General features: G+C 47.0%; 1 protein-coding gene across 4 annotated transcripts in view; it reads left to right on the top strand.

Moving 5' to 3' along the window:
- PTPRU (protein tyrosine phosphatase receptor type U) overlaps positions 1 to 23,306 on the top strand; it is a 78,141-nt gene that overhangs the window by 19,615 nt on the left and 35,220 nt on the right. For 3 of the 4 annotated variants that reach the window (XM_090268964.1, XM_090268965.1, XM_090268967.1), the window contains exons 4-13: positions 308 to 389; positions 494 to 609; positions 948 to 1,122; positions 1,646 to 1,939; positions 12,841 to 13,149; positions 18,073 to 18,182; positions 18,515 to 18,716; positions 19,069 to 19,171; positions 21,665 to 21,938; positions 22,601 to 22,637. In XM_090268964.1, the coding sequence (XP_090125090.1) occupies positions 308 to 389; positions 494 to 609; positions 948 to 1,122; positions 1,646 to 1,939; positions 12,841 to 13,149; positions 18,073 to 18,182; positions 18,515 to 18,716; positions 19,069 to 19,171; positions 21,665 to 21,938; positions 22,601 to 22,637 (1,702 nt within the window). Of the gene's footprint in view, positions 1 to 307; positions 390 to 493; positions 610 to 947; positions 1,123 to 1,645; positions 1,940 to 12,840; positions 13,150 to 18,072; positions 18,183 to 18,514; positions 18,717 to 19,068; positions 19,179 to 19,631; positions 19,688 to 21,661; positions 21,939 to 22,600; positions 22,638 to 23,306 lie in introns of all 4 variants that reach the window. The other variant, XM_090268966.1, reaches the window with a different exon arrangement.

Consider the following 23,306-nt stretch of genomic DNA (forward strand, 5'->3'; position numbering starts at 1 on the left):
CCAGAGGTCATTTTAAATGAGAATAGTCTAAGGCTATGGTCAAGGGTGAGTTGAAACTGTGCTGACCTGGAATCCCTGTCTGGCTGGAAAGAGCTTTGCTGCTTGAAGGTAACTGTGCAGGATTGGATTGGAACCTCTGGCCTTGACCTTGTTAGTTCTGGGTGCTGAAAGGTCATTGTGAGCTGGGCTGATCTCTGCTGGTTTGAGGATGGAGCTGGAGCAGAGCTGAAAGGGGGCTCTTGTGGACACCTTCTGAGGCTGGGCTGGAGGAACGTCAGTATGACAGCGACCCTCCCGCCTCCCCCAGGTGCTGTTTGAGGCCCTCATCTCCCCAGACCGCAGAGGCTACATGGGCCTAGATGACATCCTGCTCCTCAGCTACCCCTGTGGTGAGTTCCAGACGACTGTCGTGAAAGGTGAGGGGTGTGGGCCGTCACGGCTCCTGCCTGCAGGGGGCACAGGCCCAACTCACGCCACGGCTATATTCCTGCAGCAAAGGCCCCGCACTTCTCCCGCCTGGGTGACGTGGAGGTCAATGCTGGCCAGAACGCCTCCTTCCAGTGCATGGCAGCTGGCCGAGCAGCGGAGGCGGAGCGTTTCCTCCTGCAGGTGAGCGGGGCGGGGAACTTGGCCAAAGTGTGTGGGGGGCCTCTTTTGGGTCCCTGGCTCGGCTCTGCCCTCTTGGGTGCCTCCATCCCCACCGGACAGAACGCGGCTCCAGGATCCCCTAACCACACTCTCCATCAAAGGCAGAGCGACCACCTTTCTTTAATCAGCTCTGCACCTTCCTGTGGCGGAGCCGGCTGCGGGAACACCATGAGCCCCCAGTGTAGTAGGGACGGCTAAATGGGGCCAGGACAGTTACTATTCCCATCGCCTGGGTCAGAGCGAGATTGGGATCCTCTCTCCCTGGCGTCCCTGACTCTGTCACCCTTCTCCTCGAGCAGCGGCAGAGCGGGGCGCTGGTGCCCGCGGCCGGCGTGCGGCACATCAGCCACCGTCGCTTCCTAGCTACTTTCCCGCTGGCCGCGGTGGGCCGCACAGATCAGGACCTGTACCGCTGTGTATCTCAGGCCCCACGCGGTGCGGGCGTCTCCAACTTCGCAGAGCTCATCGTCAAGGGTCAGCGCGCGCAAGCTCGCGGAGGGCGGGGCTGATGGGGGTTGGAGGGCAGGGTTTTACAGGGGCGGGGTCTGACCCCCAAAGTCGCCTAAGGAGCGGGCAGTGTCTCTCTGGAGAGGAGGACTTGATCGAGGGGATGGGGTTCGACTGAGAGGCGGGCTTGCGGGAGGACAGGGTCAAGGTGTGAGGCAGGCGACGGGTGATCAGGCTGTAGGGGCCAGGGGGGTTGACCCGAGTTGGCATGCAATCAGTCCCTGGAGGGGAGAACTTAGGGCTTCCGTGGAAAGTGAGGAAGGAGGTGTGGGCTGAGAGGTGAGGACGGGGTCAGCCTTTGGAGTGAGCGCCCCTAAGGGTCAGGCATTTAATGAGAGAGAAGCGTTCTGGTTGAGGACCTGGGGGCTGCACGAGGTGTCTGGGAGGACGAGGAGGGCTCTTAGGGATTTGGGTGGGATGGGATGCGGACCTGGGGCCCGGGGCCTCAAGCAACATCCGTCGGCTCCGCCTCTACCCTGTGTCCTCGCAGAGCCCCCGACTCCCATCGCGCCCCCTCAGCTGCTGCGCGCAGGTCCCACCTATCTCATCATCCAGCTCAACACCAACTCCATTATTGGCGACGGACCTATAGTGCGCAAGGAGATTGAGTACCGCATGTCGCGTGGCCCGTGGGCAGAGGTACACGCCGTCAACCTGCAGACCTACAAGCTGTGGCACCTGGACCCCGACACGGAGTACGAGATCAGCGTGCTGCTCACACGCCCGGGTGAGGGTGGTACCGGCCGCCCCGGGCCACCCCTTGTCAGCCGCACCAAGTGCGCAGGTGGGTGCCTCATGAACCCACTCCTTCCCTCGGACATCCATGTATGGGCTTAGGGCATCCAAGGGGGGGAAATGGCACAGTCTGAGAGGTAGTATGGCTAGCATCTGTGCTTCTAAAACTTTCTGAAACGTGGTTTTTCCTCAGTCCTTGTTATGGTGAAGATAATAGTGATAGCTAACTCATAACTTTGTGCCAGACACTTACACATATGTGTACACACACACACACACATTCTCTCTCGCTGCTTTAAAACTCACAACAACACCATGACCTAGGTATTCTTGTCATATCCATTTTACAGATGAAGTGACTGAGATACAGAGATGTTAAGGGGCCCAAAGTAACACAACTAGTAAGTGGCAGAGCTGGCATTGGAACCCTTAACTGACTGGCTCCAGAATCTGTGTTTTTTATTCTATATTATACCATCTCGATGAAATAAACAACTAAAAACCATCAAATGAAAGTGTATTATTAAGTTGTAGCTGGATTCTTTTGTCTAGGCATTTGAGCCAGATGATGTCTCCTTTTTCAACTTGAAAAGAGTAAAGCATTTTAATCCAAAGAGAAATTGAGAACAGAACAATTTTCTCACTCTGTGACTTCAACTTTTTTTAAATTGGAATTTACTGCAATAACTGTAGATTCATATGCAGTTGTAAGAAAAAATGCAGACGGAATTTCCTATACACTCTACCCTGTTTCCTGCAATGGTAACATTTTGCAAAACTGTAGCATAATATCACAATCAAGATATTGACATTGGTATAATCCACAGATTTTATTCAGACCTCTCCAGTTTCACTTGTAGTCATTTGTGTGCATTTACTTCTATACAGTTTATCGCATGTGTAGGTTTGTATACTTATCACCACAGTCAGGATACTGAGCAGTTCAATCAGCTTAAGAATCCTTGATGTTGCCTCTTATATCCACACTCACCTCCATTCCTTCCTCCACCCCAAACCCTGATAACCTCTAATCTGTCCTTCATTTCTAAAATTTGGTCATTTCAAAAATTGTGAAATCATTACATAACTTTTGGAATTCATTTTTAAATTTGGTACCACTTTTATTGAGATAGAATTCACATCTCATACAATTCACTCATTAGAATGTACAATTCACTCATTAGAATGTACAATTCAGTGGTTTTTAGTATATTCACAGAGCTATGCAGCCATCAACACAATCAATTTTAGAACATTTTTATCACCCCAAAAGGAAACCTTCTACTCTTTAGTGGTCCACTCCTCGTTTTTTTCCTAACACCTCCAGCATGAGGCAACCAGTAATTTACTTTGTCTCTATAGATTCACCTCTTTGTGGACATATCACATAAATGGAATCTTACAATATATAGCTTTTTGTGACCGGCTTCTTTCATTTAGGATAATGTTTTTAAGGTTTATCTGTGTTGTGGCCTATATCAGTACTTTATTCCTTTTTATTGCTGAATAATATTCTGTTGTGTGGGCAATACCACAATTTATCCATTCAAAAGTTGGTTGTTTATACTTTTTGGCTATTATGAACAGTATTGTTCTGAATATTTGTGTACGGGTTTCTGTGTGGGCATATGTTTTCATTTCTTCTGGGCATATAGCATATATATCACATGGTAACTATGTTTAAACTTTGAGGAACTGCCGACTTCCAAAGCAACTGTTCCATTTTACATTCCCGTCAGTAGTGTACGGGGGTTCCAGTTTCCCTATATTCTTGTCAACACTTGTTATTATCTGTCTTCTGCTTTGAGTGGGTGTGAAGTGGGATCTCACTGCGGTTTTGATTTGCATTTCCCTGATGGTTAATGATATTGAACATTTTTCCACATGTTCATTGGTCATTGATATGTCTTCTCTGTAGAAATGTCTATTCGGATCCTTTACCCATTTTAAGTTTTTTTTCTTTTTGTTATTGAGTTATAGGTGTTCTTTATAAATTCTAGATACTAGACCCTTATTGGTTATATTTGCAAACATTTTCTTTCATTCTGTGCATTGTCCTTTAATTTTCTTAATGACGTTCTTTGAAGCATGAAAGTTTTTAATTTTGGTGAAGCCCAATTTGTGTTTTTGATATCATAGCTAAAAACTACTGCCTAATCCAAAGTCAGAAAGATTTACCCCTGTTTTTTTCTAAGAGTTTCATAGTATTAGCTCTTACATTTAGACCCTTGATCCATTTTGAATTAATTTTTGTATGTGGTGTGAGGTAAGGGTCCAGCCTCATTCTTTTGCATGTGGATACCCAGTTGTCCCAGCACCATTTATTGAAAAGATTATTTTTTTCCCATTGGTCACGGCACTGAGATTGATTTTTTTGTTCAGCATAATTTCCTGGAGATTCATCCAAGTTGTATATATCAATACTTCATTCCTTTTCATTGCTGAGTACTGTTGTGGTGTGGGTGTACCGCAGTTTGTTTAACCTTCACCTGCTGAAGGACATCTTGACCGCTACCGCTTTTTGGCTATTACAAGTAAAGCTGCTATGAACATTTGTGTATAGGTTTTTTGTGAACACAAACTTTCTGGGGTAAATGCTCAAGGGTGCAACCGATGGCTCATATGGTAATGGCATATTTAGTTTTATCAGAAACTGCCAGAGTGGCTGTATTTTTTACATTTTCACCAGCAATGTGTGAGTGATCCAGTTTTCTGCATCCTTGCCAACATTTGGTGGTGCTGTAATGTTTTTATGTTAGCCATTTTGAGAGGTGTATAGTAATATTCTATCCTAGTCTTAATTTGCATTTCTTTAATGCCTAGTGATGTTGAACATCTTTTCATGTGCTGTTTACCATCTGTATTGCTGTTTGATGAACTGTTCATGTTTTTGCCAATTTACTAACTGGATTATTCACTTTTTACTGTTGAGTTGCGAGCATTCTTTCCACATTCTAGACCTAGTCCTTTTGTTGGGTATAGTTTGTAAATATTTTTCTCCCAGCTTTTAACTTGTCTTTTTGTCCTCTGTATCTGGTCTTTCACAGAATAACCATTTTTAATTTTGGTGAGGGCCAGTTTATAAAAATTTCCTTTTATGAATTATGCTTTTGGTGTCAAGTTTAAGTACTCTTTGCCTAACCCTAGATTCAAAAAATTTTCTCCTTTCTTTTTTGTAAATGTGTAAAGTAGTTTTACATTTTACACTTAAGTCCATGATCCATTTTAAATTAATTTTTCAGTAAGGTACAAGGTTTAGGTTAAGGTTTATTTATTTTTGCCGTTTGTATTCTGAAGTGTTTTTAAAAGCTGATCTGGGAACAACCTAAAATCCAGTTTAATGCTACATTTGGGGAGACCCTTGGGTGGTGAGTCCAAGTATTCCAGTGGGAATTACTTTCTAGCCAAGGGATGTGGGTCACGTTACATAACCTCTTGGAACTTATGTGTCGGGTACTAATACAGTTGCTAGGGATATAGGAACAGGACCGAGACACGCAAGGGCCACTAGCATGTGAGTTCTGCATGTGAAACTCACATTCAGATGGGAAGAGACAGTAAACAAGGGATATATAGTTTGTCAAATGATGATAAGGGGCCAGGAAAGGGGAGGGGGTGTGAGGTTGGAAGATTGTTATTTTAAAAAGGCTCAAAGGTCTGGTTTCCTGAGAAGGTGACATTTTAACAGAGACCTGAGGAGGTGAGGACTGGGCCATGCGGGAAGCTGGAGGCATTGCTAGGGGAAGGAACATTCCAGGCTGACCGAGAATAGTGAGCTGCACATAGGCTGGAGCATGCCTGGCTTGTGTGAGGAGCAGCAAGAAGACCAGCGTAGTTGCTGGCTAGTGACTGAGGCGGAGATGGCAGGAAAGGAGGGCACAGCCATGCCAGGGATGTGGGACTCAGGGCCATTTTCCTCTGAGTGAGCTGGGGAGCTACTGTGGAGAGCAGGAGTAACATCACCTGCTTTGTTTAAAAGGGTGGTTCTGGCCCTTTTGTGGAGAACAGACTCTCGGAGGGCAAGGGCTGCAGGGGAGAGACCAGCAAGGAGGCCCCTGCAGCAATCCGGCCGAGCAGTGGTGGAGGCTGAGAGCTGGGAAGGAGTGTGGAGGTGGTGAAAAGCGCTTAGATTCTGGGTTTATTCTGAAGGTGGGGTTAACTGCGCTGGCTGATGGATTGGATATGCAATGAGAGAGAAGGAAATAGAAGTCAAGGATGGCTCCAAGGTGTTTTGCTTGAGCGGCTGAAAGGATGGAATTGTCATTTACTGTGAAGGAGCAGACTGCAGGAGGAGTGGGTGTGACGGGTTCCTAGGCCAGGAGTTCTGTGTTGGAACTGTTGACTTTGAAATGCCTATTAGACGGTCAGTGGAGATATCCATCAGGCGGATGGATTTATGAGTGTGGAGCTCAGGAAAGAGGTTTGAGCTGCAGATATAAATTTGAAAGTCATCAGTATAGACCTGGTATAGATGGCATTTAAAGCCATGAGACGAGACTGAATGAGGTCTTTTATGCTGGTGCTTCTCAACCAGGGGTGATTTGTCTCCTGGGAGACATTTGCAGCGTCTGGAGACACATTGGTTGTCACAACTGGGGGTGGGGTGCTAATGGCATCGAAGTGTGGAGGAAGCAAGGAAAGCTGCTAAACATCCTACGATGCACACAAACAGCCCCCTACAGTAAAGACTTATGTAGTCCAGAATATCGATAATGCTGAGGCTGAGAGCCCCAGATTTAATCCTTAGATTTTAGGGAATAAGTATATATGGGAAAAAGAGGACTTGGGAAGCCTGAACATGGGGGCCCTCCAGCGTTTGGGGTTCAATGCAGGTAATTGCATACAAATGCATTAAATACATGGGAAATGTAGTGCCTAACACACTGTAAGCATTCAATAAAGGACAACTGTCATTATTATGGTGTTTTGAATTCTTCAAAGCCAGTTCTGGTCAGGTACTTAGAATAAAGGAAATCAGATTTAGGGATCCATAGAGAATCTCTGTTCCACTCCCTTTAGGGTAGAGATGGGGGAACTGAAACCCAGAGCGGGGCAGGCGCTTGCCTGTAATTACCCCGTGGGTTAAGATCCCATATTTCCTAGTAACAGCCATTGATCCCATTTTACAGATGAGTGAACTGAGATTTAGAAGTTTAGTCACTTGCGCAAACCTACAGTGAGTCCATAGCAGAGTCACAACCATAGTTCGAAAGTCCTGATTTCCAATCCAGTGTTTGAAACAACAGCAAAACAGCTGCCATCATGGGCTGAGTGCCTGCTTTGTGCCTGGCTGGCCAGGAGGGAAGCTCGGACAGCGACCAGACAGACAGGACCCAGACAACTCACCCTGCCCCTTTTAATTATACGCTTCTCGTCTGTGTTGGTGGCCAGCTGTCTTGTCACCTCCTCTATCCCCCTGACGCTCTCCTCCCACAATATTATTTACCATAAAAACAATAATATAACGTCAGTAACATGCATGAAAAAAACCGCCCTAAATCTCACCATCCTAGGCCAACAGCTGTTTTAGTTTTTCTGTTTTCTTCAAATCTCTGCCCATATGCCTACAGTACACACTTTTACACCCTTGTTATTGGCATGTGGGGAGCCTTTGTATTCTGCTTCCATTGCTTTCATGTTGTCACATGTGTTAGGTTGTTTATCATATTGTTTATTGGATATAGAAGTCCATTGAGTGTTTCCATATTGCTAGACTATTTGTTTCCAGAGTCCCATTATTATAAATAATACTTCGTTGAAACAGTGCTTATAGTGCTTTATTTCCTTCTTGACTTTTCTTAAGGATAAATGGACAGGAGTGGTTTAAGAAAGGGCTTTGACATATACTGCTTTAAAAAATGGTTGTACTAATTTATACTGCTACCGGTATCTCACCTTGGTGCACACATATTTATTAATTCGTTAGCGTGGCCTGGACCATTTGGCTCATCTCATGTAACTTTCCCACTTGCTCTTCAAGGTAGGTGTTATTTTCTCAATATTTTTAAGTCAAGGACTTCAGGTTCAAAGGGGGTTGGGTTGGGTCACTTGCCTGAGGTCACAGAACTATTAAAGGGTGGACGTAGGATTTGAAGTTTGGAGCACCCGACCCCACTCTGAAGTCCCTTCCACGAGGAACAGTTGGATGGTTCAGTGCTATTGTTTCCTCATTAGCATTATGAAAATAAACACATTTTGGACTCATTTAACAGATGGTAACTGTTAGCTCCGTTGTTTCAATGTGCGTTTTGACCTTTGATCTCTGAGTGGCCTGTAGCCCTATGGAATTCAGGGGGATGGGGCTTTGAGGTCCCCAGGTTCTGTTTTGCCGGTGTGCTGGCAGCTGAAGAGAGTGTGTCTGGGTACCAGATGGTTTTTGGAAGCACAGAGAGACTCATGAATTCACACCCCTCAATCAACATATCAGTCTCTAGTCAACAAACTATTTGAGCCTCTGGGTCTGCCCAGATGTGATCAGGGTGGGGAGTGAAGAGAAAAGTGAGCTTTCTTTTCAAAGACCCCTCAGTCTAGTGAGGTAGGTGGGGGCTAGCACAGCTGTGGGAGAATGAGCTGCCTTAGTCTGAGGGTGTCTGTTGTATCTCCCGGGTTAGAGACTGCTATTCTGTGTCCTGCAAAGTGGTCTTAAAGAACCTGAGCAGGTTGCCAGTGTTTAAAAATCTGGAGGTTTCATATAAAAATCTGAATTTCTGGCTTCTCTTTAAAAATGGGGGGATCTGGCAATCCTAAGCCTGTAGTCCTGCCTGGCAACATTGCCTGGAGCTGGGTAGCAGCTGCCCTTTTCAGATGGGATGCTTATTGTCCTGTTTATCATAGTCCTGGCCCAGTCTGAGTCACCAGTGTACATGTGACTGGTGGCATGGATGTTCCATGCCCTTCTCTGAATGCTGCAGGAGGGCAAAGGAGGCGGGGCACCCCTGCCAAGTGGGAAGGATGGAAAGGAATGTGGGGCAGGTATTCCCGGGGGTAGGGACGGTGTGAGCAGAGCTTCGCGGACCAAGACCTACTTTCATTAGTGCAAATAAAGCAGTGGCCCTTTGGCTGCTGTAGACACCTTGGGACAAACACATGGGACAGCAAAGACTGGAGCCCAACAGTCAGGGAATAAACCTAGGACCTCTGAACAAGATGACAGAGTCAGCACACAGAAAATTTGCCTCCTCCACCCCAAATGCATAAGAATGATGGGTTGGAAAAAGGCTACTTAGAAAAACATTAGGAAAATCTCCACACGGGCCAGGAAGGAAGAACCTAAGTGTGGTGAGTGGGCTGCAGCCAGCAGCCTCAGGTCGCAGTGAGCGGTGGGAGCCAGCCCGTTGATGCCCTTGTCGGATGGGGATACGGTCTGCTGTGCTTGTGGGGAGAAGGGATCCAGACTGTAGGGAGTCAAGAGGTGGGCCTTGCTCCTAGCAGGTACTGAAGGTACTGAAATATCTCTTTGGTGGCCAGATATATGACTAAAGACATGCTCGTTGCCTGTGGCTCAGGGAAGAAAGGAGATCCCCCTGGGTGGAAACAGAAACTTGTACTATGTGGCACTTGGGGCCAGCCTCTAAAGCTGTGCTACTCACGTGTCTGAGTCAAGAGCAGCCTGGGCTGATGTTTCCCTTTGCATCTTCTTTGTAAAGAACATCCTGAGAACATTAATCAGAGAAAAAACTATGATAGGGATGTAATCATTTTAAGAGGCCAAGCAGCAGAACCTTCTCACACGTTCATTAAGGCGTTTCCTGAGCTCCTGTAATGGGGGACACTTTGCAGGTACTCATGAAACTTGAGGGTAATGAAATTGCATTTCACAGAGTCCGGATACAAGAGAGAAAAGGACCCTTACAAGTAATCTTGGTTTCCTCCCTCATTGTACAGGTGAGGAAATTGAGGCCCAGAGTTTTGCCTAAGATCACGCAGCTGGTCAATGAAGATGTTGGACTGGGAGCTGAACCCCTGGGTTCCATCCTGGCTTACTTCAGAAGCCTCAGTTTTTAATTTTTTTATTTTTTAAGTTTATTGATTATGCTGTTACAGTTGTCCCAAATTTTCCCCCTTTGCTCCCCTCCGCCCAGTACCCCCCCTTTCCTCCAGCAATCCCACCCCCCTTAGTTCACGCCCATGGTTCTTGTGTGTATGTTCTTTGGCTTCTCCATTTCCTGACCATCCTGTCTATTCTGTTCCTACCAATTATGCTTCTTAGTCCCTGCACCATTTCCCCTATTCTCTCCCTTCCCTCTCCCAGCTGTTAACCCTCTGAATGATCCCCACACCTATGATTCTATTCCTATTCTTGTTGTTTGCTTAGTTTGTTTTTGTTTTTTAGATTCAGTTATTGATAGTTGTAAGTTTGTTGTCATTTTAATGTTCATAGTTTTGGAAGGCAGCTATGCTCACCACTATACCACCAACGCCACTAATCTTCATAGTTTTGATCTTCTTCTTTTCTTTAAATAAGAACCTTTAACATTTCATGTAATAATGGCTTGGTGAAAATGAATTCCTTTAGCTTTTCCTTGTCTGGAAGCACTTTATCTGCCCTTCCATTCTAAATAATAGCTTTGCCCGGAAAGAGTAATCTAGGTTGTAAATCCTTGCTTTTCATCTCTTTGAATACTCTTTGCCAGCCCCTTCTTGCCTGCAGAGTTTCTTTTGAGAAATCAGCTGGCAATCTTATGGGAGCTCCTTTGTAGGTAACTCTGCTTTTCTCTTGCTGGTTTTAAGAGTCTCTCTTTATCTTTAACCTTTGGCATTTTAATTATGATGTGTCTTGGTGTGGTCCTCTGTGGGTCAACCTTGTTTGGGACTCTCTCTGCTTCCTGGACTTGTATGTCTATTTCCTTCACCAAATTTGGGAAGTTTTCCTTCACTATTTTGTCAGATAAGTTTTCAATTTCTTGCTCTTTCTCTTTTTCTGGCACCCCTATGATTCGGATGTTGGTACATTCAAAGTTGTCCCAGAGATTCCTAAGCCTCTGCTCTTTTTTTGTGTGTTCTTATTTCTTCTTTCTGTTCTGATTGACTGCTTCTTTCTTTCTTTTATTCCAAATTGTTGATTTGAATCTCAGCTTCCTTCCTTTCACTGTTGGTTCCCTGTGGATTTTTCTTTATTTCACTTTGTGCAACCTTCATTTCTTTTTTTATTCTTTTGCTGTACTCAATGAGTTCTCTGAGCATCCTTATCACCAGTGTGATAGGTTGGCTATCTCCGTTTTGTTTAGTTCTTTTTCTGGGGTTTTATTCTATTCTTTCATTTGGACCATATTTCTTTGCCTCCTCAATTTGACAGCCTCCCTGTGTTTGTTTCTGTGTATTAGGTAGAGCTGCTTTTACTCTCTATCTTCCCATATGCAATTGGTACCCTTCCAGTTGCTGCCCTGGGGTTTGTGTATGTTCTAAGACCATGCAGGCTCTTTAAGTGACAAAAATCTGGCAGTTTCTACTGCCATCCCATCCCCCACTGGTTTTTACAGCCAGAGGTAATGGGGGTTTATCTTCCTGGTCCTTGAACCCTGGGCTGTACAATCTGGCTTGGGGCTGGGATCACTTGCTCCCAAGGTATCCCTCCCGATTTTTATCCACTACACGTGAATGTGGGACTGTCTGTTCCACTGCTGCTGCCACTTCTCAGTGCCACACCACCTCTCCACCCCGTCTCTGTGACTGCACCCCTCCTATCCTACCTGTCTGGATGAATGTGCTTCTTTAAATCCTTGGTTGTCAGATTTCCATATAGCTCGATTTTCTGATTGTTCTGGTCCTTGTTTGTTTTTGAGATCTGGTTGTAATTCTTTCTATGGTTGCATGTCTACCTACACCTCCATCTTGACCGGAAATTCTCAGTTTTTTATTTCATAAAATGGGGACAGCTTTATGGCCCCACAGAGCCATCAAGAGGTTGTAACATGTTCCTCCCTCTTGTTGGGGTAGTTGTCTCTCCTGTGGCACTGGTGTGATTTTTATTATTTTTTTGGACAGTGAATTCCTAACAGGGAGGCTGGGTGGTGGTGGTTAAGAACATGGATTCTGGAGTCACCCTGGCTTGGTTGAGATCCCACCTCCACCACTTACTCTCTGTGTGACTATGGGCAAGTTACTTAATCTCCCTGTGCCTCCACTTCCACTTCTTTATAAGGCTAATAATAGCACCTGGCTTTTGGATTACAGTGAGGATTAAATAACATAAAGCATTTTAAAGGCTCTAAAACGATGCCTGGCACATACAAATCCCCCAATAAATGTTAACTGCCATTATTATTACTATCCTTATATAACATTGTATTTCCCTTTTTGCTTTGGTAGCCATGGAACTCATCACCACATTTGAATCTTATTTTTAGACCCCACATAGGACTGAATGGCATGCATTTCTGTTTCCCTAACATTCTCTGGCATTTTAAAACTATTTGGCTCTCATTTCCTCTTTCATCCTGATTTCTTATATTATTATATCATATATTTAAGAACAACTTTGGAATTAATCTCTTAAGAAAAATACAGCAATAAGTTGATTCATACTGGCCTGATGTGGTCCAGGAATTAGGAGGTAAACTGTGTTATTAAAACAAAATTATAGCTAATATTTTGTAGGGCCTATTGTGTATTAGTTGTGGTTGCATGTACTTTGCATGCATTACCTTACACTTCACAACCATCCTGTGAGGTAGGGCTTATTATCATCTCATTTTGAAGCTGAGGAAACTAAGGCTCAGAGAGGTGAAGTGTCTCAGCCAGTGGTTGCCAGCGGCAAGCGGCAGAGCCAGGATTCAGATGTGACTCCACCTGACTCCAAAACACAATTTTATACTTCTAGGGGACCCCTGGAGCTCTTGGGGACAGAGGATGGATGACTTCAGTCAGCTGACTGAGATGTGTCCTCTCCGATTTCTCTCCCTTTTCTCTTCCCCCTCTCTCTGCCTTCTCTCTGTTTCCTGGGTTTCCCAGAGCCCATGAGGGCCCCCAAAGGCCTGGCTTCCGCTGAGATCCAGGCCCGCCAGCTGACCCTGCAGTGGGAACCGCTGGGCTACAATGTGACGCGTTGCCACACCTACACCGTGTCCATGTGCTACCACTACACCCTGGGCAGCAGCCACAACCAGACGGTGCGGGAGTGTGTGAAGATGGAGCGGGGAGTCAGCCGCTACACCATCAAGAACCTGCAGCCCTACCGGAATGTTCACGTGCGCCTCGTCCTCACTAACCCTGAGGGGCGCAAGGAGGGCAAGGAGGTCACCTTCCAGACGGATGAGGATGGTAAGAGCCCCAGCCCTGGTTCCCAGGGTGCTCAGCGCCTCCCACAGACACCCCATGTCTGAGACTGAGATGTATATAGGAAAGTGTTTTACTTAGGATTAAATCAACTCTATAACAACAAAGGAACGATGGCTAATATTTATTCTCTGGAAGCCTTTGGGTTAATTGCTATAATTTCTTCCTTAAATCTTTGGAAGAATTCAGCAGTGAAGCCATTCAGCCTGGAGTTTTATTTGTAGCAGTGTTTTTAAATAGCAGTTTTAATTTTTAAAATAGATTTTGGAATATTTATATTTTCTCTTGTATCAGTTTTGGTGTACTGCGTTTTAAGGAATTTGTTCATTTCACCTAAATTGTCAAATTCCTTGACATAAGGTTGGTTATAATAGTCTCTTATTATATTTATTTAACATCTGTAGGGTCTATATGATATCCACCTTTTTATTCCTGATGTTGGTAATTTGTGTCTTCTCTCTTAGGAGGTGAACTGTGTTATTAAAACAAAATTATAACTAATATTTTTTAGGGCCTATTGGGTATTAGCTGTTGTTGCACGTGCCCTGCACACATTGTCTTAGACTTCACAGCCATCCTGCGAGGTAGGGCCTGTTATTATCTCATTTTGAAGCTGAGGAAACCAAGGCTCAGAGAGGCGAAGTGACTCAGCCAGTACTTCCAGCTGCAGAGCCAGGATTCAGATGTGATCCTGCTTGACTCGAAAACTTGTTCACTCTTGCTAGGGATTTATAAAATTTATTTATCTTTCCAAAGAGGCAACTTTGGCTTAGTTGATTTTCTTTATTGTACATTTATTTACTTTTTAATATTTCTTTGGATCTGATCAGCTGTTTTTTTAGCTTTTTGAGAGGGAAGCTTATTGGATCATTAATTTTGAACCTTTCTTCATTTGTGATATATGCTTTTAAAGCCGTCAATTTCTCTGTAAGCCCCGCTTTACCTACACTCATGAGTTTTTTTAAAAGATTTTATTTATTTTTTAGAGAGAGGGGAAGAGAGGGAGGAAGAGAGGGAGATAAACATCAGTGTGTGGTTGCTTCTTGCGCACCCCCAGCTGGGGACCTGGCTCTCGACCCAGGCATGTGCCCTGACTGGGAATCGAACTGGTGACCTTTTGGTTCACAGGCTGGCGCTCAATCCACTGAGCCACACCAGCCAGGGCCACTCATGAATTCTGACATGTCCTATCTTTATAATCATTCTGTTCAAAGTATTTTCTAATTTCTCTTGCAATTTCTTCTTTGACCCAAGAATTATTTAGAATTATGTTGCTTAAATTCTAAGCAATTGGGACTTTTCTAATTATTATTTCGTTAGTTATTTCTAGCGTAATTCCACTGTGGGCAGAGTACATACTCTAATTTTAATGTTTTAACATTTGATCCTTGCTTTATAGCCCAACCTATAGTTAAATTTTGGTAAATGTTTCATGTGTACTTGGAAAAATATTCATTTTATCATTTTTGGGTGAAGTGTTCTACTTACGTCAAGCTAATACTTATCAAGCACTTACTACACATGTCTAGCACTATTCTGAATGCTTTTCATATATCCATGCATATAATTCCATAACAACCTTATGTGGCAGGTTACTATCACTATACCCATTTTATGGATGAGATCACATAGCTACTGGATGTGTAGCAGAGCTGGGTTTTAAACTTGGCCATCTGCTTCAGAGTTTTCATTTCTAACAGCTCCCATGCCAGCACAGGTCCAAAGCCTTCCCCCAGACTCCTGCACATCCCTGGGAGCTCCTTGGTTGACAGTTTTTCTTGCCTCTCCACATGTGCAGTTTTCTGTTGTGCAAAGCAGTGGCCCAGACACAAGATTCAGTTCCTCTTTTGGTTTTCACTAACCCCCCTCACCCAAGGCAGCGCGTGTGCCCCATGCCCTGTGCTGACGTGGTGAGGATTTGCTGGGGTGGGAGTGAGGATGGCAGGGGTTTACCCTGAAGAGTTGTAAATGTAGAATAGAGAAGGAAAAGGTGAACTTTCCCCTCTTCTATCCATCGTAGGTTCCTTGGCTGGGGATCTATAAATTAGACTGAGAAAAGACAGCTTAACGAGAGACACATATGGGAGTTTTGTTACCATGTGCATAGCATATACATATGGGAGTGAGTGCTCAGCGATGAGTAACTCAAAGGGGTGGTTAGAACTTCGGCTTCTGTGGCATCTTAACAAAAGAACAATGAAGTATTAGAGAAGTGACAAGACAAAGGAAAAACTTTGAGATCCTAGGGGCAGCAAATTATGCGAAGGAAAAATATGGAGAAACTAATGGTAGATAAGAGCTATTTAGTAAAGGTTTTGGAGGTTTTTCTAATCTAGCATTGTCTTATTGATTAACTTCTTTCCTTCAGGGTGGAGAGGGGAGGAGGGAGGGCACCTTTACAAATTTATGTCTTTCTTTTAGGCAAATAGAGGGTAGAGAACTTTTCTTGTACAGTCTTTACTTAACAGTGTACATAAGTCCTTGGAAACTGTGACTTCAAGAGAAACAACACATAACAAAATCAATTTAACCATACGCTAATTGATAAAAACAAGAGTTAAGTTCCTATGGCATATTTCTGGTTAACGATCCAAAACACTTCTAATAGTAAACATTGAAACAATGATTAAAAATAAGTAAGATAATTATTTTCCAACCTGCTTATTCCAATTCAGGATGGAGGGTGGCTGGAGCTCGGGGTCCAAGGTGGGACCCCACCCTAGACAGGACGCTTTCCGTCGCAGGCACACCACACACACTGGGACCGTTGAGGCACACCGCATCACCTCACATGTACATCTTTGGGATATGGGAAGAAACTGGACTACCCAGAGAAAACCCACACAGACATGGGGAGAACATGCAAACTCCACACAGACAAGGGCCCCGGCTGGGAATCGATCTTTTTTTCTTACCAACATTGTAATGAAGCAGTGTTGAACGAAAAGACTTTATTTGACAATCTTCTGTATCTGCTTCTCCTCAATCCCCCTCTCAATTCAGCTCAAAGTAATCCTTATGCCAAAGTGGCATATTTTGGGGCAACATACTCTGCTACCCTTCATAAGCAACCTCAAGTTCATGTCAGATCACTCTGTTCTTAAAATCTTTTGATCTCTGCCCATCTCCCCAACAAGTATACTGTTGTGACTTCACCCCACTCTGACCAGCCTCCCTTGGGCTGCTTGGCCTTCTTTCTTCTTTCTCTGCCCCTCTCCTCCCTCCTCCCTCCATTAACTGCACACAAAATATTTTTTACTTCTCATTTAAATATTAGTATAGTACTTATAGGAAGTGATGCTTATATTAACTGGTCAGCTCAGTGAATTCTTACAGACTGGACAAATCAGGATAATCCACACCCAGACCAAGAAATAGCATCACTAACCCTGGCTGGTGTGGCTCAGTGGATTGAATGCCTGAGAACCAAAAGGTAGTTGGTTTGATTCCCTGTCAGGGCACATGCCTGGGTTGTGGGTCATGTCCCTGGTTGGGGGCACATGAGAGGTAATCACACATTGATGTTTCTCTTCCTTCTCTTTCTCCCTCTCTTCTCCTCTCTCTACAAGTAAATAAAAAAAATCTTAAAAAAGAAAAAGAAAAAAATAAAAAGAAATAGCATCATTAGCTTCCAGAAGACCACTTCATGTACCCTGCCACTTACAGCCTCCCAAGGGTAACCATTATCCTGACCTGTATGGTCATGGATTAAATTCCTCTTGGTTTTGAATTTTATATCAATGGAATCATACAGTGTGTATTCTTTTCACACACTGTATAAAATACTTGGCTTCTTTCTCTCAACATTTTGCTTGAGAGATTCAGCCATGTTATGTGTACAGTTCTGGGGAATTTATTCTCATTGCTGAGTAGACCACTATGTGAAAGTACCACGTTTACGTATCTTAATTACTATTGTTGGGCATTTTAGTTGTCTTCAGTGTTCAGCTAGTTTAAATTGTACTGTAAAGAAAAATTCTTTGGGAAGATTTACACATTTCTGATGGGTGTGTTCATAATACGGAGATAGATCCAGTTTCCCCAAGGGGTTGTGTCAGTTTACACTCCCACTACAGGAGTGTGAAAATTTTGGTGGTTCTGTGTCCTCACCAACACTTAGAATTGTCTTTTCCATTTCACCATTTTGGCGGGTGGATGGTGGTGTCACCTTGGTAACTGCTCATGTTCACACAGAGCACCTTGGCTGTCAGTGATTGTTATCTTGGGTTCTGCTTTCCCCTGTCTTAGGAGCTGAGCTTCCCCATAGCGGTGTATTGAGGTGTCTCCCCAAACAAAGACGATTCTTTTCCCAGAAGAGATGCCTTGTAACTGCAGTTAAGATGATACATGTGAACAGAAATAGACAAAACAAAACAAAACCATGCCTGAAAGGGTTTATGCTGAAATGTTAACAGTATTATTCTTTGTGTAATGGAATTGTAGGTGTCATTAATTTTCTTTATTCTCATTTTGATTTTATACATTGAGCATATTGTTTGTATAATTAGAAATTTTTAGACAAGAGTGTATCTACTTAAGGCAATTATTTTCATTTCTCTGGCAAATGTTTATATTTTCTGAAAACCACTCAACTGGATCAAAATAAGGCCATTTAAACATTCTTTTCCGCTGAATGCAACCTGCACAATAATGAATATGCCAGCTACCTTTTTTTGAGTACTCAGGAATAGGTTGAGCCATAGGAAATTGCTTTATGTACATCATATTATTTCATTTTGGTGGAGGATAGGTTTTTGTCACCCCCATTTCACTGAAGAGGAAACTGAGGCTCAGAGAGGTCAAGCAGCCCAAGTGTACCAGTTTTGAGATGGTAGGGCTGGGATTTGAAGTCAGGGATCTGGCTCCAAAGCCAGCGTCCCCCTGCCTCACGCCGCCTTTCCCTTGCAGTGCCTGGTGGGATCGCGGCTGAGTCTCTGACCTTCACTCCACTGGAGGACATGATCTTCCTCAAGTGGGAGGAGCCGCAAGAACCCAATGGCCTCATCACTCAGTATGAGGTGGGTTTGGACCCCTTACTGTTGGGGCCCCTGGTGGAAGGAGAGCACACAACTTGGAGAGGGAGGTGCATGGTGAGGGGACAGAGGTGATCACCGAGGTTTCCTTCAACTAGGATCAGGGTCTGCGGGTTATAAGGACAAGGGACCTGAAGGCAGAACAGGGAAGTGAAGGTTCCCACTGGCCTGGGCTAAGCAGCATCCACAATCCCACTGAGCCTCTCCCTTTGCCTAGCCTTATCCCTAGCTCTCGTAAACCATAATGGTGGGACGCTATTGGGCCAGTGATGCTCTTCCCCACCCCTGTGCCTGCCTACCTGTCCCCCCACTCCCAGATCAGCTACCAGAGCATCGAGTCATCAGACCCAGCTGTGAATGTTCCGGGCCCACGACGTACCATCTCCAAGCTCCGCAATGAGACCTACCACGTCTTCTCCAACCTGCACCCAGGCACTACCTACCTCTTCTCGGTGCGGGCCCGCACGGGAAAAGGCTTCGGCCAGGCGGCACTCACGGAGATCACCACCAACATCTCAGGTGAGCTCCCGACCTTGGTCTGGCTCCTTCGGAGGAGACCCAGAATCCTAGGGCTCCATGGGCAGAGGGGGAGCAGGGGACCTCCTGCGGGTGGTTATAGTGGGTCCCTGCTGAGATCAATGAACCATTTATGGATTGAGGTCAGGGGAGAATTAAGTCAGAGGACTCAGGAGACTGTGGTCAGTGGAATCAGAGGGCTGAAGTCAGGGGTCAGGGAAGCTCAGGTGAGAGGGAAAAAGGAGCCTAAGGCTGAAGGGGAAGGGATCTAAGGATAGGGGTCAAGGAGGCTGGAAGCCTGGCCTTCTGGTCCAGTGGCCAGGCTCCGTGCTTATGTCCCTGTCCTCTTCCCCAGCTCCCAGCTTTGATTATGCTGACATGCCATCGCCTCTGGGAGAGTCTGAGAATACCATCACCGTGCTGCTGAGGCCTGCACAGGGCCGTGGTGCACCCATCAGGTGGGAAGCCTGGACGGAGGGGTGGGAAGTCAGGGTCATAGGGAAGAGGTCCCTCCTCTGACCCAGAGCCCACCACCCAGGCCAGCTCACCCTTGTCCCCCCTCAGTCTTCCACTCAGAGTTCAGAGTGTCTGGAGGAGGATATTCTTTGCTCACGGGCAGGTGGGATGTCTGTAGCCACTCTCCTCTGAGACCATGGGTGTCTGGTGACGATTGTGATGAGATCTCTGGACAGGGTCAACCTGGAGAGGTGACTGTCCAGGCTTCTCCAGAAGGCCTTCCCTCAGATCCCTCTTAGAAGTGAACTCTGGGGCCTTTTTACTTCCCTGCTTATCTCCTGGAGGGTTCTTTCCAGGGAGACACAGGACTGGGCTTTCTGGAAGGCTAGGATAACCAGCTGGATAGGGCCACCTCTCTGGAGTGACCAAGAACTTGGGTTCTTCACTTCCTTCTCCCCAGAGGAAGCTGGGGCTGCTGATGTGGCTGCCTCTGATGGGGAGAAGGTGCTGGAGACAAGTTGGGGTGAGAGAGAGAGAGAGAGAGAGAGAGAGAGGATGTGTGTATGTGATGCATGGTGTGCAGGTGTGTGTGTGTGTGTGAGAGAGCGGAGGGGTGTTGTGGGGTATGGCACATACTCATTGTCAGCCAGGCACTGTGCTAGGGACTTCACCTGTGTGGCCATTTGTCCTCATAGCACCCTGTGGAGTGGGTACTAGTCCCTCATTTTACACATCAGGAAATAGGCTCAGAGCCTAAAGAACTTGCCCCCAAGGCCACAGCTGGTGAGTGATAGAGCTAGGGCTTGGTACCCAAGTCTGTCTGCAAAGCTGGTACTTTTTCTTGAAGTCACAGAACCTCCCTGCCCCTCTGGTCCATCTCCTCCATCCACAAAGGTGCATCCACTGGGACAGGGTGAGAGCTTGTATGTGGGCCTGGGAGGGGCCTAGCAAGTCCTCTCAGGAGGTAGTGGGCTGCTGAGGTACCCTGGACACCCCGCACTTCTTCACTCTCTTCCACTCTTTTCTCTGCTTTGCCTCCCCCATACTTGCCACTGCAAAGCTTGTCCTGGGTTGATTCCCAGACCCTCCGGGGAGACCCAGAAAAAACCAAGGCATCTAAGGGGCATTTCACATTTTGCAGGAGCACAAGGCCTTGGTGCACTTGAGTCTGGGAGGAATTGGGAAACCTCCTTTCCTTGTCTTTTTGAGGGTTCCTGTGAGCCGGCCTGGTCCGCATTACTCCGGGATGATGATGACAAGGCCGGGCTGGGTGGGGGTGATGGAACATGGTGAGAAGGGAGGGGCATGATGGCTGTGTGACCTTGGGCACATCCCCTCACTTCTCGGAGCTCCCTTTCCTCATCTGCATAATGGAGATCATGCCCGATCGATGTGTGCTTTCTTCATTGCTAATGTTGATTATTATCATCTCCTGGTGGGATTTAGGGCCAGGAGCGGCCTGAACTGAGCCTGGAAAATGGAGGCTGAGAGGGGCCTGGGCTAGTGTTGACAACGTGCCAGTGACGGAATGAACCTGTGTGGCACAAACCCCAGGGTGCTGGGGTGATTCCCTCACAATGTGGAAGCTCGAAAGAAACAGCTGGAGAGCAAGGCAAAGGCATTTCTGCTTCCGAGAGCGCAGGCTGTCAGCATGGGGTGTCACACGCCAAGACATGATCAAGGCTGTGACTTGAAATATGTAAATTTGTCAGTATTTATTTTGTCACTGTTGGCTTTGTTCCACAGAGGATTTGGAGGAGTTCACAGCAAAAGGCCACGCAGTAAAGTGACAAAAATAAATAGAAACACACAAGTTGGGACCAGGAGATGCAAATCAGAGGGAATACAGACCAGGGAACATAATCAGCCATTAGGACCAGGAGACATCGGGCTCAGAGCTACAAGTTCGAGGCTGCTTCTGGTTGGGATAGTACTCAGGATGTAGGATTAGTGTGTCCTTGTTTGCTTGATCAGTGACCGCTTCTCCAACAGAGATCAGTAGGTCCCCAAGTGCCTTGCACAGGGCTGGTGGTCTGAGCTCAGAACACACTTTCTGAATGAATGAATGCATGTTGTCTAACTCTAGTTAAAGAGGCTCAGAAGGGAACCAAGGTAATGCGTGGAGCCTGAGGCTGCGGTTTTCCCAGACCTGCCGCAGTGAGGAGGCAGGGTGGGGCCTTCAGGCCTTGGTTCAGTGGAGGAGGGCCTGCATCCTTGCAGCCTTAGTCCCAGTAATAGCAGCTGGTAGGCACCGGCTGCTTGCTGAACATGCCTCCTTCTCACATCTCCCTCAACGACGGTGCTGTGATAACTCCCCTTCTGCAGACGATGAAACTTGAGGCCCAGGGAGGTGAGGTGACTTGCCCAGCTAGCAAGAGGCAGAGCTGAGATTAGCCCCCAGCTGGGTCCGACCTCAGAGCCCAGGGCCTTGGCCCCCAGACAGCTCTCCCTGTTTTGGGGCGCTGTGGTCACCGCGCTCTGCCCTCTGCCCCCAGTGTGTACCAGGTGATTGTGCAGGAGGAGCGCCCGCGGAGGTTGCGGCGGGAGCCCGGCAGCCAGGACTGCTTCCCAGTGCCTCGCACCTTCGACGCCGCGCTGGCCCGTGGCCTGGAGCACTACTTCGGGGCCGAACTGGCGGCCAGCAGTCTGCCTGAGGCCATGCCCTTCACTGTGGGTGACAATCAGACCTATCGTGGCTTCTGGAACCCACCGCTTGAGCCCAGGAAGGCTTACCTCATCTACTTCCAGGCAACAAGCCACCTGAAGGGGGTGAGGGACAGGCTGGGGTTGGGGTCGTGGTGGGGCGGTTGGGGGGCAGGCTGGGGATACCTGCCCTCCCCCTGGGCCCCGCTCTCCTGACTCCAGGCTCCGTTCCTCCAGTCCTACCTGCGTCCTGAGTCTTTTTTTTTTTTTTTTTAAATACAGACTTCTTTTTATCCAAGCCCCCAGTCTAGTCCCTGCCTCCTCCCTGAGGCCCTCGTCTTCCGTCTCAGGCTCCGCTTTCCCCAGAGGAGTCCATCTCAGGTTTCTGTTTTCACCAGACCTGGAGGCCTAGAACCCACCTCCTCCCTGAAGCCCAGCTCTCCTCCAGGCTCCTCCCTCCTTAGATCTCTCCTGTTCTGCCCAGGCTTCCCATTTCCTAACCAGGTCCCCCGACTAGGCCTTACCCAGATTTTGGAGGCCCCACCTCTTTTCTTTGTGGTCACTGCTGTCATTCCCCTTTCTTAAGGCCTTACCCTATTTGCAGGGCCCTCCCCTCCCGGCCCTTCCCTCCTAGTTCCCCAAGGCCCTCCTGCCAGGTGGGGTGTCTTTAGTTACTGTGCAGCCCAGACAAGCCCTGACCAGGCCCAGGACATGCTGCCTGAGGTTCCCTCCTGGGGAGGGTCAGGTCCAGGCTTCACTGGTGCTGAGACCCCCATCTGTGCCTCCAGGAGACCCGGCTGAATTGCATCCGCATCGCCAGGAAAGGTAGGTCCTTATGGGTCCCAGGGATGGGTGGGTGGGTGGGGTGGAGTGGTGGTGGTTTTGACTTGCTGGGCTTTGGGAGGTGGACCCTGAGTACCCAGGGCTGTGGGAGCAGAGGAGGGTGGTCCGGCCTGCCTGGCGTCAGGATACATTTCCCTTCTTGGCCCTCATATGCCCATTCCAAGGGCTCCGTGTCCCAGACTGGGCAGCAGGGACAGCCCCCTTCCCTTATCCCACTCCTCATGGTCACAGAAGGGGCCTTGGCAGGGGCCTGGAACAGGCCTGTGGATGGGCGGCCATTATGGTTGGGCCATGGGAGTGATGGATGCTGGACACTAGTTCTGGGTCCTTATCTGTCCCCTTTCCTATGGTGGGGACAGGGTGGACCATGCTGTGTAGGGATAGTCCCTGCTCCCAAACAGGGAGTGTGGTTGGTTCCCATCCTGAGATGCCCCAGCCACACCCTAGGCACGTAATTCTCTCCTGTCACCTCCCAGGAGGGCAGGACGGTGGGTCTGAGGTCCCAGGCATCCTCCATCCTGCATTCACTGTAGGATGGGGAGGCTGTGAGGAAGTAGGGAGGAAATGGGAGCTATTCCTGACAGGGGAGCCCTGCAGGTGAAGCCTCCAACATGGGGATGCAGAAGGTGCGGGGTGATGACAGGCAGGCCT

The sequence above is a fragment of the Furipterus horrens genome, unplaced genomic scaffold (genome assembly GCF_987537825.1).
Source record: "Furipterus horrens unplaced genomic scaffold, mFurHor1.1.pri manual_scaffold_3, whole genome shotgun sequence".
Taxonomy (NCBI): domain Eukaryota; kingdom Metazoa; phylum Chordata; class Mammalia; order Chiroptera; family Furipteridae; genus Furipterus; species Furipterus horrens.